Source organism: Poecilia reticulata, linkage group LG4, assembly GCF_000633615.1.
Source record: "Poecilia reticulata strain Guanapo linkage group LG4, Guppy_female_1.0+MT, whole genome shotgun sequence".
NCBI lineage: Eukaryota > Metazoa > Chordata > Actinopteri > Cyprinodontiformes > Poeciliidae > Poecilia > Poecilia reticulata.
The window spans coordinates 6,160,371-6,178,081 of NC_024334.1; the positions used below are offsets into that span (position 1 = coordinate 6,160,371).

The following is a 17,711-nucleotide window of genomic DNA, read 5'->3' on the forward strand; positions in this document are numbered from 1 at the left end:
TTACAGTTTGCATAAAGTAGAGTTATTTCACGGCAACAAATATATGTTTTTTTTTTCTTTATACCAGATAGACCTGAATTAAAATTTTTGGCTTGCATGCAAGAAGCTGTATATTGCAGAAAACCTGCACAGCAACAATCCCTATGGTAAAACTTGGCGGTGGCAGCATCATGCTGAGAGAATCTATGAAAAGGCATGAAAACTGTGGTTTGGGGGCTCTCCATTTAGCTGAGCTGGAGCCATTTTATTAAGGACACATTTAGACTATAGGTGTTGAAAGCTGGTCAAGACATACTGCTAAAGACCTGCAGCTGTTATGGAGATAAACATTTATGCTCGGCACAGTTTGAAGATATTTATTTGATGAAATTTGGAAACAAGCTGTCATTTTTCGTTCACTTCACAATTACACATGATATTTTGTAGATCTATCACATAAAATCAGTGTGTACACACTGAAATCCCAATGAAATACATTCAGGGTTTGCATTGTGTGTATTGTGACAGTCACAATGCAGAAAATAGTGGAAGTATTAAAGAGTGTGAATACCTTTGCCAGGCATTGTATTTATATATGCGTTTCTTTCTTACATTATTATGAATTTTATCATTAAATCCAAGCATTGTTTAATGGCATGTCAAATAAAAATCAGTGTGTACACACTGAAGTCCAAAAAAGGCTCTGAATGGTGTATGTGATCAATTGCTTGAAAAACCCTCCATAAATCTCCTTTGTTTAGAAAGACTCATGAACCACAGGATTACACTTAGTCCACACTTTTCCAACCCCAATGACTCATCTAGTCATGTGCACAACCAGGCAATCAGGTCAACTGCAAGTTTGAGTCTACCGTGTTTCTCTCTTTCATTATAAATAAATGGAGCTCTTGAAAGGAGTCGGAGGCCTAAGTAAAAATAAACCTCGATCACACTTTCTTCTTCTGCTGCTTTGTTTTTACCTCTGTAAACTTGGCATTTCTTTCTCGTTAATCCTATTTTCTCAATTAGGCTGAGTTTAATCTAAACTAGAAGTGTTTATATGTTTGAATTGTTTTTGCCCCTGAAAAATGTTGTCATCTGATGTATGAATACAAATTAGCTGCAGTTGAATACATGTATGGTTGCACAGTATATTGCGGATATATTAATGTATGCAGTACTGATTCTGGAGAATGCTGTTTGGAGAGCAATACTGGTTGGCTAATACATCCCAAGTGTTATGAACATGCATTTTCTTATGCTAATGTAATATTTAGTCAGTTGGACGTCCTCACAGCAGCAGACGCTCTCACAGGACACTGACGTTGCCCAAAAGGCTAAAGGTCAGAGAGTGCAGGAAGCACATATGAGAAACAGAGGAAAGAAGAAAGTGGACAAATGTCACAACTGATATCCTTATCGCATTATGTATCAATACTATAAGAATCACTTCTCGCTCGAATATCGACCAGTCCTAATGCTGTTGCACTTTAAGTCTATACACACTGGAACTGCTGCCAGACTGTGTTTCTATTCCCCTCAAACTTTTATTTATTTAGTCATTTTTCAGAAGGCAGTATCTTGGCATCTCGTTGTGCTTTGGGCAGTTTTTGCTTTATAAGATGGTAAAACAAAGGTGTTTTTTATTAAAGAACATTCAGAATCCATTTTATCTCTGTTCGTTCATATGTACACACTTCCATTCCAAAACCATTTTTAACATTTCAAACCAGCAGGCTGCAATACACATACAGGAGAACCTCCCATTCATTCAGCAAATTTAAAAAGTATCAAGAGTTCAAAGAATTTGCCCTTTACAGAAGAGATTCATATTGTTTTAAAATGTAAGCATGTGGTCTGAGAGGGTTTACAGCATATTTAGACAGTCCAAATTTAAGGATCAGCAGAGGAATATATTATTATATACAGCATTCAGAGTTTTTCCCAGGTTGTCACGTCTTTTGGCCTAAATGGGTTCCTATTCAACACTTTCTGCTTGCTCAGTGAAACAGTTGCAGCTTTTTTTCAGCTCTTTTCTGAGTACTGTCTGGAAACTGAAGCTTTCTCTTCAAGTATATCAACAAATTACATGGTAAAAAATAACCTGTGTTTAAAGGCCCGCTGCAAAGATGATGCAACAAGAAACACCGACTTGCAAACGTTTTCAAACCCCTGAGATTTTTTTTTTGTCAATTTATATTCTCAAAATTTAATGCACTGTATTGAGGATTTTTAATGTGATAAAGATTAAATTGATCATTATAAAGTTGTAGGAAATGATGCCCCTAAATTAAATCAATTCCAACAAATTGGCGCTCTGGTCAAATGAGACGAATGAATGTTGACTTTTCATGCCAGAGACGATACATCTCCCCAAACACACCATCCTCAGGGTGAAACATGGTAGTGGTAGCACCATGCTTGCTTTGGGAAAACGTCTTAGGAACAGGAATGTGGATTTGAAAGTAGATGGTGCTAATTGCAGGATAAACCTGAGGGACTCAACTATGTCTGAGGATACAGCCTGAGGTGTAGATCAAATTATGTTCGTTAAGATGCCCCAGTCAATGTCCTGGCCTTTTTTTTTATATATATCTTAATTTGTAAAACATTTAGTAAAAGTATGTAAACTTTTTTTCTTTCATTTCATAATTACGCACTACTCTATGACAAAATGTTAAAGGGGTTGTAAAACTTTTGCAAGGAAATGTAGGTTTTGTTGCCTCATCATTAATGTCACATAGATGCAGACTCCAATCTTTGTTTTTTTATATTTTGGGAAAGCCTTTGTCTTTTGATTTTGAATATGCATCAAACCAAGCCACATCATCTGTGTATGTATTCATACACAGCTCACATGTTCTTCCTGCTTAAAATCTTCATTTTCAGTCAAAAGAATTGTATTTAGCAGAACTCCGCCTGGTGACTGCACAGCCTGCTGGCACCGTAGTGGACTTTGGTAGCTCACTCGTCCAATGCCGTTCTTCATTCCCCGCTTCATGAACAGTTTTGAGTTCTCTGCCATGGAAGATTTAAACGAAATGCTTGTAAGGTTCCAGTCTGCAGCGGTCGAGCCAAGCTGCCGTCCCAGCCTGTCTCTAGGGTAGTTTTTGTAGTTGCAGGTGATGTAGCGCGTGAAAGCTTCCCTGAAGGTTTTATTGAAAAGTGTGTAGACCAGGGGATTGATCCCAGATGACACGTAACCAACCCAGACAAAGATCTCCATCAGACGGGAAATAACCTTCTCAACGCAGCTGGAGCACAGAGCCGAGGTGATGTTTGTGATGAAGAACGGGCACCACATGACGACAAACAGGAGGAAGACTATGCCCAGCACCTTGGAGGCACGCTGCTCGTTGCTCAGAGTCTGCATTGACTTCTTGCCCATCGTCGACATTCTGCGGAAGGATATTTCCTTCTCCGTGGGAGCGGTCATCACGTCCGCGTTTGGTTTTTCTGGATGCCTGGGAAGTCTGATATCCAACATGTTCATTTGCTCAGCTTGAGGAGAAGCTAAGGCCGGGTCACTTTGGAAAACTGTGGAGATCGGTGAGGAGCTGAAGCGCTGGGTCACCTTTGACCGCAGCAAATAAACCTTTTTGCGCAACACTTGCACGGTGAGAAGGTAGATGATCATCATGATGGTCAAAGGGATGAAGAATGCTGTCAGGGAGCCAAAGATGATGAACTCTGAGAAAGTGTTTGGTTTCAGCAGGCATGTGTGATTACTGTTGAAGGTGATGTTCTTGTCGTGAAGATTCTTCAGCCCTTTTATCGGGATTGGGATTGCAATACCTGGAAAATAGAAAAGACTGTTAATATTGGCAAAAATAAACACTAAAAACTCTCTGAAGCCGTTTTTAAATATCTTATAATTATAGTTTTAATCTAGGAGATTATGGTATGTTTGGTCAAGTACAACACTATTGTTTTTGTTGGCAGCTCAGTGAACGATGGAAAAGCTTAACTGGATAAATTGGCCACAATACAACCTTCCATCCGGTTACTCATCTACCCAATCTCTTTCCCAGATGAAAGATTTTCATTTATAGCAGCTGACAGATATTTGACTCTTGACCTGAGCTGCCAAAAATCCTAAATCAAAAACGTAGTTCTTAGGGGGAAACTACTGAGTAATATGTGACGACTCCAGAGATTTGTGTGACAAATAGAAGATGCAGCAGTGAGCAATTCGTTTTCCTAAAAGTCCACATGAAAAACTAGGATTGGTTCCTAGTTCATATTATATATTTGATAAACTCTGCTGAAGCTAATGTTTGATCTACCTTATTAACAACTATAGCTTAATGTTTTAAGTTATAGTGGATTGTCTTTTTAGACTCATTAAAATAAGCTGTAATATAGGGGTGGGCATTTATTGTATCATTTATCGTGAGAAATTTCTTACAAGAATTTAGATTTATTGCCACGATTAACTTCAACTCATGTAAAAGTATAGTGTTACTATTTTTCCACTGTTCAATGAAGACATCAGTAAATACTAATAAATTTGAAAATACTGCTTTTGTGTGCAGTTTAGTAATACAAATCACACATCTTTATGTGACTAGTTTCTTAAAGAAACATTTACAAATGGGAATGTTTTTCAAGAGCATAATTTGTGTTTGTGGGGCTATAATTGCTGTGACACAGTCATACTGTTACCTAAAAAAAGAAGTAATAAATGGTTCTTATTGTTACTTTTATTGTTATAACAATAACACCACAAAATACTGTAACAAGATTTTAAATCCATATCACCCAGACGCTCCCTGTTCTCAGCTTTACGTTTCAATTGAATTCAGTTTATTAGTAAAGCGCCACATTCACAACCATTGTTGTCTCAATGCACTCCACACAAAAAAATATAAATATTGGAAATGGCTTTATAGCCCTTTCTAGATGGGTGTTGTCTGTTCTAGTTGCTCCTTGAGATCTTGCAGCTCACTTCATGTCGCCAGACAGATGTTATTAGGTGATTCTGATTCACCTAATAATCAAGTTGGTTTGGGTTTCCTATATTCCACATAAAACATAAAATCATCATTTGAAAATTGCATTTTATAGGTTTATTTTGTCTGATACTATAATCTTTTGATCTAAAACATCTAAATGTGACAAAAATAAAAACCTTTTCACGGCTCTCTACAAGCTAGTTAACATAGCAACCCAAGCATGAACACTAATCCTCCTCATGGGTCACCTAAAAGGCAGGATACGATCCAGAGATCGTAAAATACCCAGTTCTTTACTTAGAAGAAGGATAAATAATAAGCTTACAGATGGATATGAGCCAAACGAGTGCGATCTTGGCCAGGGCTTTGGCTCTGGATTTGTATTGGCTGTGTTGAATCGGCTTCTTGATGGCGATGTAGCGATCCAGTGAGATGGCACAGAGGTGCATAATGGACGCTGTAGAGAAGAGCACATCAAGGAAGAGCCAGATTGGGCAGAGAAAGTCTGGAAGAGGCCACCTAGAGTCTGAAGAGAGGACAAGATAATGGTTAATCTTATCAACTATTTCCTCGTACAGGTAGCTATCACTGATTTCATTATGTCTAAAATTAGCAGCTAAATTAATGAACTTGTTGGGTTTTCTTATGTTGAGAAACCCTTTTCTGACTGTTATGGGAGATTCAGGGAAGCTGAAGAGATTACAAGCATCAGTCAAGTAAAAAAATTGATGTTTGTTTATGTGTGTGAGGAATGTCTTTACTGGAAACTGAGGGTTCACTGCCTGTTTATGGAGCTAAAAGTGCTTCATGTAGATTGTGGCTTAGACTCAGCTCAACAGTAGTGTTTATTTTGACTTCCAGGCGTAAAACTGGCAAGAAATTTGTTCTGGCTTTTGTCTCTGACTCCATTAACTTTACAAAAGCCTGTTTGTGGAAATATTTTGTATTTTTTTTTCTCTTATTATGATTATGTTCACTTATGTTTCATACTGGGGGAGATTTTTGACTCACAGTTTTGGTCAGTTTGGGAGGATTTCATTGATGAATAGCAGCTCTCCTTCTCCTTGAGTGGATGCTCACTGGAGGCTTTTTTTTTTTTTTTGTAAATGTTGATTAAATTTGTCTTGAGAATAAACAGAATAGGCTGTGAAAGTCACCTAGCCACAGGCAAGCTTTTCATTTCGTTAAACTGAAACAGGAATGTGTGAATCATACAACTTTGTTATAATATTCGACTTCGTCAGCAGGCTGCTGCCCAGTTGTGGTCACTTAGTTTACAGAAGCATTTTATCTTCTTCTCAGTTTATTTTAAAGCAGTTTAACTGCCTTCATTTTCTTTCATTTGTCCTTTATATATTTTTCAACCAAACATCACTGGTCATCATAATTTCCAGAATGTTTTGGTCCTCACTTGTACTCATTAAGAATTACAGAGCTCTGAGCATTGCAGTGTAGTTTTGTGAGTCTTATTATCGTTAGAAAAAATACAAAATGGCATAGAAGCATTTTAAATGAGATATTTCTTCTCTGGAATCACAATGTTGATCTTAAAAATAGCAGACCTGAAGGTCCACACACAGGCTTTGTGCAAGGTCTCTAAAAAGTCAGAAAGAACTTAAACTTGGTGATTTTTAGGCAACACTGGTCTTTTTACTCCTTGTACACATGCAAGAAAAATAAGTAAAACAGATGAACAATTAATAATTTAGTTATAAGTTTGCTCATTGTTTCTTGTTTACATTTATTTATCTTTTTCATGAGAATTGTACTAGCAGTATTTGCCTCCTCTGTAATTTTGTAGTGAGGAATTCAGGCAACACTTTGGTGTGACAAAACTACTACTCCCACGATTGCTCATCACCAGCTTCTTCTTCTTGGCATTGTGTATTTATAGAGTTGCCATCAAAACAGTAATCACATTAGCTCGCTAAAATCCTTAAGTATGACCGAGCTTCTCACCCTATCTCTAAGGGAGAGCCCAGCCACCCTGAGGAGGAAGCCCATTTCGGCCGCTTGTATCCGTGATCTCGTTCTTTCGGTCATGACCCAAAGCTCATGACCATAGATGAGGGTGGGAACGTAGATCGACCGGTAAATTGAGAGCTTCGCTTTTTGACTCAGCTCTCTCTTCACCACGACGGACCGGTACAGCGCCCGCTTCACGGCAGACGCTGCCCCAATCCGCCTGTCGATCTCCCGCTCCCTTCTTCCCTCATTCGTGAACAAGATCCCCAGATACTTAAACTCCTCCACTTGAGGCAGTATTAAGTTTTATATGCTTTAATGGATGACATTTAGTAACTTATGTGTAAACACAGTTGAGTCACAAGCCAAAAAAATGAATGATTATTTAGGCTAATAAAGTTAAAATTTTAACTTGCTTTTGTTGCTAAGTTGAATATAAGTTAATGGGTAAGTAAGTTTTCCACTTCTCTTACCCTAAAAATATTTAGAAACTTGAATATAAATCGTTTTGAGAACAGTTCCTGGTTTTAGCACAAAGCTAAGGAACATTTCTGGAATACCTGTCTGGATTTACATTGCACACACACAAAGTATCGGTCAACCTGTTTTATTTTTACCACTTGGCCAGTGTGGCTTTTAGCATTGCTTAAATATTCAAAAGACAGCCCACTTAAAACCAGGTTTGATTTACAGAGATTCCATTTATTTTATGTTCTTTTACATATTTCTAAATGATGTTTGTTGCTAACAGCAGGTTGTCACTACGTACAGTGTCCTGTGGCGTGTGCCAGAGGGTTTGGTATGAGGTGCTGGTCGTTGTCCTGGCAGCTTCATGTTGATCAGTCAGCTCTGCTGTGCCTCACCCGGGCCTCATGTACACGTTATATGTCCCTGTTTACGCCTCCTTGACCTCCTCCTGCACATTTCAGCACTTGGTGCTGTATCTTCTCTGATCGGAGGCTAAAGACAGCTGTCAGCAAAGATCATCAGTCTTTAAAGAGGCTTCCTCTTTACTGATGGCAGAGTTGAAAAGCACCTCAACAGCAGTGATAGAATTAAAGAAAATGCTGAAACCGTATGTAGCTGTTTTGGGAGGGTGGTTTTTGTACTTTAAGCTCCTCTTGTTTTCCTGATTTCTTTTAGACTTTTAGACTTCTTGCTTTTCCGTTTCAGAAAATCTTAAAATTAACTTTTTTTGACTTTCATCTTTTTCTTTCTGTCTCAAAATGTCAAAAAGAAAAAAACTAACTGAACAAGGGATGTGTTGAGGCAGCAGACACATCCAGTTCTTTTGAAAACCATTATGATAGAGGACGCCTTGTGTAACACCATCTTCCATTTGTGTGTGTGTGTTTGTCCGTGTGAGACACATAATTACTATGTGGCCCATTACCTTCCAATTGAATTAATGAAGAACAGCTTCACTGCAGTACTTCGCCTTGAACTGTGTTGTTGTGTAGAAGTCGTGGAATAGACTTGTAAGTGGGCAGACACGCCGCTGTTTTTATTCTGAATAGTAAACAACTTTAATTGGGAGATGTCGTTTCATATTTCATGCTTGTGCTGAGTGGCTCAGTACAGGCCTTACTGCTTAAACTACAGGGGGGATTTTATTTCCTTTGTCTTAGCTCCTCTCAAGTACTTTTGTGTGCTCTACTGTGTGTATTTGGTGCTTCCTAGAGGTATTTTCTACTTTCAGTGTCAGTTTTTCTGAAATTTTCTGGATTTTCTTGTGAAGAAAAACGTTTCCGTTAAACAGTTTGTCAGGTTTTCTCTTTAATTAACAAGTTAAATTGAGTGGGGAAGAAGAAAACTTAAATGTAGCTTTTCCATTTGAAGACTTTATTGCTTTGCTTTGTCTCAATAGGACACTTTTTATGCTATAAAATATCTTGTTATACTTACTATAGAGAATAGTGACGAGTGCGATGGGCATCACTAGAAGTCCCACCAGCAGGTCGGCGACCGCGAGCGACATCAGGAAGTAGTTGGTGGCGTTTTGTAGCTTTCTTTCTAGCGACACGGCCAGAATAACCAGAATGTTTCCCCCTATGGTGGGGATGATCACCATGACGATGAGGAGGGCAGCCCATCTCAGCTGAGCCGCAGGCTCCTCGTCTGCATCTGAACTGTTATTGAGCTGGTGAAACATGTTGCTGCTGATGCCGCGGCAGGCCTGAGCGTGGGCGGTGGCTCTGATCTCTCTGCTGTCAGACGCTCGGTCAGCATGGTCACTGGGTCCCGCAGGCGAAGGCGCAGGGTGTCCTGGGGCCGCTCAGGGCCGGTGCACAACATGCATCGTCCCGTGAGCAGAATGACAAGTCTTTGAAATGACGATGGCTGAAAGATTCAGGGTGCGAAGTTAGCAGGGCCGCTGCAGTAAACTCCGGAGCTGGAATAATCCCATCACGAGCAGAACTTCCACAGCAAGACGATCACAGAGGTCCTCGCTTTCCCACGCAGCCGATTCTCCCGTCATCCACTTAAAACAGCAGAAAAAGTTTTACGTTTTGTTCTTTAATGTATCCCCATGTTGATATTATGGAGAAGAATATGGCTTACTTGGTTTTACATCTAATTCATTAGTGTAGTTTCTGTCTATTAGAATAAATCCATGTCCTAAAATATGCCGCTGTTTTGGAAAATGTCAAAAACAAATTCTTACCTTTTTCCCAGCTCGGTGCTTGATGAGCTCCTTTTGCATCTCAGTCCCTCAAGTATCTTCCCAAGCTGCAGCTCAAAGCCAAATGCATTTCAATCTTGGCTTTCTATGTATATTCTTCCACAGCTTTTATTGCTTCCTTTTACTGCAACGTTTTCCACGTAAGAATGAAGCCGAACGCCCTGCCGCAGCAGTTAAATCTGTCCCAGACTGTAGCGATCCATGATGCCGACTTGGCTTTCCCTCCACATGCTGGAAGGAACTCCAAGTTTGCTTTGCATCACCTGAAGCGATCACAGGTTTAAAACTTTCAGATGTTGCGGCCCCGCTGCCTCCCTCTCTCGCCGGCTCTGCTTCGCAGTCTGCAGTCGACTCGCACTCTGTCCTGTCTCATTCGCCGTCTCATCCACCCCCCACTTCACCCACCCCTTCATCTTGCGAGCCAGACTCGATACGAAACAGATGAATGTCTTCTTGCTGGCCACGTGCCAGCGGTTCAGGGAGGTAATTTCCCTCAACACAGCCGTCCCGCTGTTTATATTTGCCACTCTGTGTTCTCTCCCCCATTGGAAACGAGCAGTCACCCGGGGGAGGCAGCAGCGGTTTTTGGTGGGGGGAACTTTTTTCTGTTGTGGTTGTGCTGTAAAGCTTTTCTCCCCCTTCTTGTCCCCACTGGGCTCAGATGTTCAAGCAAAGAGAGTTTGAGCCAGTCCTCTTGATTGTTGAGATGCCTGGAGATACAGATATAGATGGTTTCATTTTGAATAATGAAAACATAAAATACCAAGTTATTTATGCTGCACAAATAACCAAATTACAAATTAGTATCTGAAGATTACAGTACGCTTATAAGTGCACAAATGGACACTCAGATATGTATAAATGTATTTTATTTCCACTTTTTTGCATATATTTTCTTGTTTGTACAAAGGAAATATATGCAGTTTTTAAAGCTTTAAATCTTTAAAAACTGTAGAAATGGGCAAAAATACTGAGCTTTCTGTAAATATGGCAGGGATTTATTTTCATTACAAAATACAGAGTTTAAAATGCCTTTAATCTGTAAAGTATTTTCTTAATGTGTTGCAAAACATTTTCTGCTTTTTATTTGGTGTACTGTACTCCTCTTTGTGACATGAAAAGTTTGACGTAAAACCTTATTTTTGTGAGGGGATTTTATTTTTATTTTTTTACATTCTGGCAGTCTGTTCGTTTGTTTTTATGTGAGCATACTACCCTGAATATATCCCTCCCTTTTTATGATTTTTTTTTTTTGACTTCCTGGACATGGCTTAAGCTTTAATTAAATCCAGGTGTCAACAAGGAAATCCTTGCTAGTTTATTGGCTTTCTAATAAAACCCAGGTTTTTATTGTGTGTTTAGATGAGTGCTTGTAATGGACGCAGGCGAGCAAATGATGTGCTTTTTAAATGTTTGTTACACATTACCCAGCATCATCATTTAAACAGCTTGTATTCCTGCTTCCTTTTGCGACAACAGCAAAAACACTCACTGAACTAGTTAAAAAGAAATGTAATTCATTGACAATTTCTTTGACACTTTTTCAGGTAATTTTCATCTTTAGTCCAACACGTTATAAATTTTTAGTAACATTTCAGTAAATACCTTGTTTTCAGGTTTGCCCAAAGGTAAAGATAGAGAAAATAGACATTAACTAAGTTATTAGTTTTTGTCAAATCATTTAAATAACTTTAATATGTTGGAAATCACTTCTGTTTTGAGTGCAGGCCATGTTATAGTGTGGGTGCGGGTTTGAAACTGATCATTTTGAGCTTGAATCTTTTTTTTTTTTTTAAAGAAAGTGGACTTCAAACTCTAATCATTTCTTTCCCCTGTGTTTTTCTGAGCAGGACTCCGGAGCAGTGCCCCAGTGTGGTGTCTCTCCTGTCAGAAAGCTACAACCCTCATGTTCGCTGCGGGGCGGCCATGGCTCTGGGCATCTGCTGTGCTGGGACAGGCAACAAAGTCAGTTCATCCTTTGTTTCTTCACGTTTATTCGATCCTCTTCATGGGTTTTGATTAGGTGCCGATTATTAACTACAGATTAAAAATTATTAGTGAATCTTTGTTTATTTTCAAAAACCTGTATTTTTTTTGTCGCTAATTTTTACATGTAATTTGCTATCTTTGTGTTTCAAGTCCATCTTTCATTTCTCCTGGCACAAAGTGTGCGTCACCGATGTAAAGATAATCCAGGCTGAATGAAGCAGCTGGTTGTTGGCTTGTTTATGAAATTAATGCAACAGAAGATTTCAGCCTAGGCTATCCTCTTTTGACCCCTGCAGGAAAGGAACTTGTCCAAAACATCCCGACATACTTTCCCCTTTGCTTTGTATACTTTTACTTATTACGACAAGGTGGAAAATATTTAGATTTTTGTTTTGTTGACATTTCTTGGAGTTATAATGGCAGGCCAGCACAGAAAAACTCAGATGTGAAAAGTTCATTGCAGATTAGCTTCTAAAGTGATGTGAGCTGGCACGCTGTCGTTCGGCTTTACTCTTTGCTTGTGATCGGGTTCTCTGAAGTCCAGAAACCAGAGCGAGGAAGGCAGATGTAGAGGGTGCTGCCAGTTCACTGTGTATTTAATTATGAGTGCTGATCAGCACCGAAGCACTAAAGTTAATGTTTTGCACCTGATCAGCTGTTTATTTTTCAACATCTTAGACTTTGAATATTCTTCTGACCGGGTCAGTGTCGCCTCAGGGAAAATGCTAATTTTGTGCCATTGGGAGAATTTCAACCTATTTTTCAGCTTTTCCTGCAAATAGGAGGAAAAGTTCTCATTGTTTCTGCACTCTGTCACCAGATACTGTTTTCTCAAATTTGTATAAATAGAGAAATTATTTTGTGGTTGAATGAGTTATGCTCCAATCCAGTTGTTTATAAGCTTCCAGACAGCTTTTAGAAATACTGAACTCTAATGTTGGGAGCAAAAAGTGAAGGAAGCAGCCCAGCAGTTTAATTAATGCGTTCTTTAGCAGCCAACCGGGGTTGCTGATTGGATAAGACAGTAAATGCCTTTAATTACCCCCCTCCCACAACGCAGTGTGGGCAGGATGTGGTAGACGAGCGCTGGCTTTACACGCTGACTTATCGTCCCACAGCGCAGCCGTCTCAGCCAGTTAGGCCGAGAGCGCTGATGAAACGTCGTTTATTTTACCTCCACTGTCATCATTCTGGTTTGTTGCTCTTTCCTCTGCGGGCCCGACACCTCCCGCCCGGCCTGCTGGTGTTAGTTACAGCCATAACTGCTCAAGAGACATAAAAGCTGCAATGATAGACTGGCTGCAGAGCAGAGGAGAGCGGGGAGGTTGTCCTCCCTCGTTCACTCCCTCCTTCACACCACTCATGGGAAGAGAGTAATTGTTAACTCTGTTGTCCTGGGAAACCAGATATGGATGACACTAATGTCATTAATTTGTGAGGTCTGTTTGCCTCTGCTGATAATGTCTTTTCCTGTATTTAACCAAACAAAAGTAGCACTGTTGGAGTGATCTGTTCGTCAACAAACGGTTGAAAACAAACTGCTAAACAAAACTGTGATTCTTGTTTTTGCACAAGTGACAGCCTGGGTACACAAAATCTTTGCAAGAATTTTTATCTAGTTTCTAGTACAAATATCTTAGTTTCCCCTTACATGCAAGTAACTTTTCAGCAAGATTTTAGGTAAATAATTCCTTAAAATTTATTTTTTTTAAATGTACTAGTTTCACTGGCAGATATTTTCACTTGTAACATGAGAAAACTAGCCAGTGAAACTAGTATTTTATATCAGTATTAAGGAATTATTAACTTAAAACAAGCTTCTGTATCTTGCTGAAAAGTTACTTGGAAGTTAGTTTTGTCTTATTTAAAGTGTACCGAGATATTTTCACTAGTAGCTAGACAAAAAAATATATGGTAAGATTTCGTTTTTGCTGTGTCCTTTGTGAATTAAAGCTAATTCACAAAAGACTTTGTTTTGACTATTTCAAGCTGTGATAAATGTAACCACTCAGTCTTGTTTCTGTCTCTTATCTGTTGGACTTCCTGCAAATGCAGCAAAGTTTTTCACTTTGAAAATGTAACGAGGATGAGTAAAACAAAGGAAAGAAATGTTTTCCAGTGCAAATATATGAATATTTATCTGACTGTACTACATGGAAAAAAGAACGCTAAGTGAGTTAAGTCCACCACCTGCAGCTCAAGCCAAGTTAGTTATTGTTTGGCTGGTTGCATTTGTTCTTCAAGAGTCGTTGTTACCAGACAGTGGGAGTTATTGGATTAAAGTCAGGTAGTTGTTGGTCTGCTTCCCTTCTGGTTCTGATGTTGTTTTGATGCGCTTAACTGAAGCAATTAAGCCAGTGAAACCATGTAGTCTGGAGCCGTTTTAGAGGTTAGCTTGCTGCAACATGCATATTTTCATTAAACGATTGCAGCAAAAAGGAAATTATTGCAAGTAAAATGGTTTGGTGTTGGTCTCACCTTCCTGAAAGTTTTGGTCTTGACTTGGGCTCGGTTTGCTCTGGTCTCAGGTCCGTTGTCTCTAAACTGCAGCTCCAAACCACAGCAATAATACTGCTTGGCCTGGAAGACAAAGCAAACTACACAAATTATGGAAAAAGTACCAAGTGATCCTTTATTTATGTCAAATAATTCTTGACAGTCCTTCATAGAAAAACTATGCAAATGAAATATTTATCATTAATCATTCAATTCGTTTAGCCCCCTAATTACCACGTGGAAACGTTTTGGATTATAGATTTATAATTCCCCACCTCAAGGTTTATGACATGCAGCTTAACTTACTCCTCTGTTTTCTACTTTTCTATTTTTCCTTCACAGGAAGCGATCAATCTGCTGGAGCCCATGACTAACGACCCGGTAAACTATGTGAGACAAGGTGCCCTCATTGCCTCGGCCCTCATTATGATCCAGCAGACTGAGGTTACCTGTCCCAAGGTGAGTGAGTCGGGAAGCTGGCTTTATTGTCCGCAGCCTGGATCAATGAGTTGATCTGGACTTTTGTGTTCCTCAACAAGAAAAACTGGAGTAAGTAAAATGCATCAGATTTGTGCGGAGGAGAGAATCTGTTTGGGAAGACTAAAACAGAGAACGTAGCTGGCACAACTGCACACACTCGGCCTCGAGGCGCCCCGGCCTTTGTCACTGACTGCTAAGAAATGCCAGACACATTTTCAAAGACTTCTCATCTGCACAGCAACAGATCTAAAAGCTTGAGCTGGTATACAGGATTGTGCAAGGAACACTTTTCTTTCAAACGTTTAGTCATTTGAAACTTTTCTTTTAAGTTTCAAATGACTAAACGTCAAAGGATATTATGTTTGTTTCCTCCAGGTTTTTCATTTTTTGGCTATGTGTCACATTTAAAGATATCTGGTTTACAATTTATTAGTTGTAGCTGTAAATGTAAAGCTAAGATCTGTCCGTTCTGTTTTTGCCTCAATTTTGCCTATTTGGTTGATAAATATCCAGTCCAGCATTTGATAAATTTCAGTCCAACAAGCACTGCAGTGATTGTAGCCTACTGGTCAGCCTACTGGTCAACATGCTTTGCAGACATGTTGAACACTTCAAATATGATTCATCTTGTCGTGTGACACATCAACAGTTTGATGTGTTCGCATTTGGATATACTTCTTACAAATATTTAAAAGTTTTGCTTTGCCTGAAAAATATGTAATTTGTCAGACAAAACATTTTTGCCAAATGTTTTTTATGGCATAAATCAAAACACGTTCATACTGGTGCTTGCAATCCTTGAAAATGCTTGAATTTCAATTGGGTGTTTTTAGAAAGCTTGATTTTTGTGTCAAGTTCTTGAAAGTGCTTGATATTCAAACCACATCGTTTTGATGCGTGTAGTTGAAATAAAGGTTGTCTTATATTTTATAATAAAGTCATTGATATTGGAGGATTTTTTTTTGTTCATTTACCATTTTATTTGTAAGAGACATTTCAAAACATAAAAATAGTTTATATTGTCCCTGCCATGTAGAAAACTATAACATTAACAGTAATAAATGTAACGTAATAGTGAATTGAAGCTGTCTTTTTGAGTTCATTTGTATTGTTTTTATCTCCAGAGTGTGGTGCTGTAAAAGTTTGAAAACTAAAATGCTTGAAAGCGCTTGAATTTTACTGTGGGAAAACTGCATAAACCTTGAAAATATATAAGAACATATTTTCTTTTTTAGGTGAATCAGTTCAGGCAGCTTTACGCTAAAGTGATCAACGACAAGCACGATGACGTCATGGCGAAGTTCGGCGCCATCCTGGCTCAGGGAATCCTCGACGCAGGTCAGTCTCCAGTCAGAGCGGCTGCGGGTTTATCTTCACCTCTCACTGAGCGAGAGATCAAACCGGTTGGTGGTTCTAGTTGCTCTAAGTGGTCTCACCCTTCAGGGGGGACAAAAAGCTCTGCATTGCTTAATTACACGATGCACGAGGCAAACTGCGCTTCGTGGTTTCTCTGCGCCTTTCCACCACACAAAGTAACTCCGGGTGCTGACCACCCGTGTGCGCCGCTTCTGGAACAGATCAGGCTAAGGTGCATTAGCGCCCTGGGGGTCCTACCTCAGCTCTATGCTGCTCTTGTTGGCTTCCACCTGGTGATTACTGTTTGCCTCAGATCCTCTGTGTTTGTATGTCTGTGTGAGTATTTGTGGACACAACCAAGCAGTCGGTGTGTGTGTGTGTGTGAGGTCCATGAGAGCTGTACATCATCATATAGAGAGCGCTTCAAACAAATCCCACAATCCCTCAATGTACAAAAGAAGTGGTGAGCTCACACTGAGAGAAAGCAGCTCTCTTCCTGAGTTGTTTCCAGATGGGAAATACTTATTTGTAATACATTTGTAATAAGCTTCCGTTTCAGTTTTTAGAGTATTTTTTCTTTCACCACAGAAACATTCATGACGAAAACACAAATATGAAATGAAGAAATATTTGAAAAATAAAAATAAAATAAAATTCTTTATTAAACTATTCAGTTTGACAAAGTAAGTTAAAAAGAAAAAGCGATCTTCACTCTGCCTGAGGCACATCAAACAAACAGTGCTGCAGGGTTTGTCCAGATGACGGTAGATAATGGGTGGATTGTACCGTCTCTTATTCCAAACCTTGACAGAGGAGCTGGCTGTAGTTGCAGCTGGGCATTTAGAGAAAATGTCACACATGTCAAAGCTTTTCTCTGATTAGACCAACAGATGTAAAGACCAGAAATCAGGGTTCAGTATTGAGAGACCAAGATTGCTAAAACACCAAATGCAATTTTCTGGGGCCAAATATTTTGCACAAGCTTTTCTTTTATGAAGATATCTTCATGTAGAGATTAGGAGATAAGTGAGCAGTTTCTGATCCAGATGTTAAATAAGGGATAAAGTGAAAATGGGGTGGGGGAACAATAGCAGGCAACGAGGGCTTTTATAAAAGGGGCAGTATTATTTATTTTCCATGCAAATAGTGCCCATCAAGAAACTTTTAACCTCAGTTGTTATAAAAATGCTGCGTTTATCAAACATAACTTAAAAGAATTAAACTTTGCAATTTAATGCCTTGAAATTGGGCCTTTGTCTCTTTAAGAAGCTCCTGCTCTTTCTGACTGCACCTTCAACACGTCATCACAACTTCGCTCCTCTTTCAAGCCTTTAACATTATTCTTAGGACTGCCCCTTTAAGAGAAGCAGCCAAAGGGTAAACTCTGAGAAGCTCAAGTGGGAGGATATGTTTCTTTAGTTCTTTGGGGAAACGATTAGAGCCTAATACAGGATATACCAGGAAGAAAACTTGCTAGAGGTTGGCCTGAAGGTTCAAATTGAAGCAGGAAGGCAAGATCAGAACAAATAGATATCAGAATAGTCCAGGGAGATTCAAGATCTCAATGCAGTTGAGCTTGGAAAATGTTACTCCCAGATGTTCTTCATCTGAGCACACTGAGCTTTTAGCTATTTTGCAAAGATTTTGTGAAATTTTCACTTTAGTGCAGCAAAAACATGCACCAAAACACTCACTGTTCATAATTTGGACCTAATTTGTGTCGGTCTGTCATTTAAACTCCCAATGAGATCCACTGAGGTTTGTGGTTATGCAGCCTGACCAAATGTAGAGAGTTTAAAAGACGTTCA

At 39.2% G+C, this 17,711-nt stretch overlaps 2 protein-coding genes across 3 annotated transcripts in view; one reads left to right on the plus strand and one right to left on the minus strand.

Moving 5' to 3' along the window:
• psmd1 (proteasome 26S subunit, non-ATPase 1) overlaps window positions 1–17,711 on the plus strand; it is a 34,891-nt gene that overhangs the window by 6,714 nt on the left and 10,466 nt on the right. For both annotated transcript variants that reach the window (XM_008406841.2, XM_008406842.2), the window contains exons 17-19: window positions 11,433–11,547; window positions 14,410–14,526; window positions 15,783–15,885. In XM_008406841.2, the coding sequence (XP_008405063.1) occupies window positions 11,433–11,547; window positions 14,410–14,526; window positions 15,783–15,885 (335 nt within the window). The remainder of the gene's footprint in view (window positions 1–11,432; window positions 11,548–14,409; window positions 14,527–15,782; window positions 15,886–17,711) is intronic.
• On the minus strand, window positions 112–10,349 carry htr2b (5-hydroxytryptamine (serotonin) receptor 2B, G protein-coupled). Its single transcript, XM_008406840.2, has 4 exons — window positions 9,565–10,349; window positions 8,805–9,381; window positions 5,260–5,460; window positions 112–3,774 (listed from the first exon to the last, which is right to left on the minus strand). The coding sequence occupies exons 2-4, from the start codon at window positions 9,049–9,051 to the stop codon at window positions 2,822–2,824; spliced, it is 1,401 nt and encodes a 466-aa protein (XP_008405062.1). The 5' UTR covers window positions 9,052–9,381; window positions 9,565–10,349; the 3' UTR covers window positions 112–2,821.

What these genes read in the sequence shown, in the direction of transcription:
- htr2b (XM_008406840.2), bottom strand. Translation starts at nt 9,051, where the DNA reads ATGTTTCACCAGCTCAATAACAGTTCAGATGCAGACGAGGAGCCTGCG. An exon ending in ACTCGTCACTATTCTCTATA is followed by an intron (nt 5,461 to 8,804) that starts GTAAGTATAACA and finishes TCCTCTCTTCAG; the next exon opens with ACTCTAGGTGGCCTCTTCCA. An exon ending in CGTTTGGCTCATATCCATCT is followed by an intron (nt 3,775 to 5,259) that starts GTAAGCTTATTA and finishes TCTATTTTCCAG; the next exon opens with GTATTGCAATCCCAATCCCG.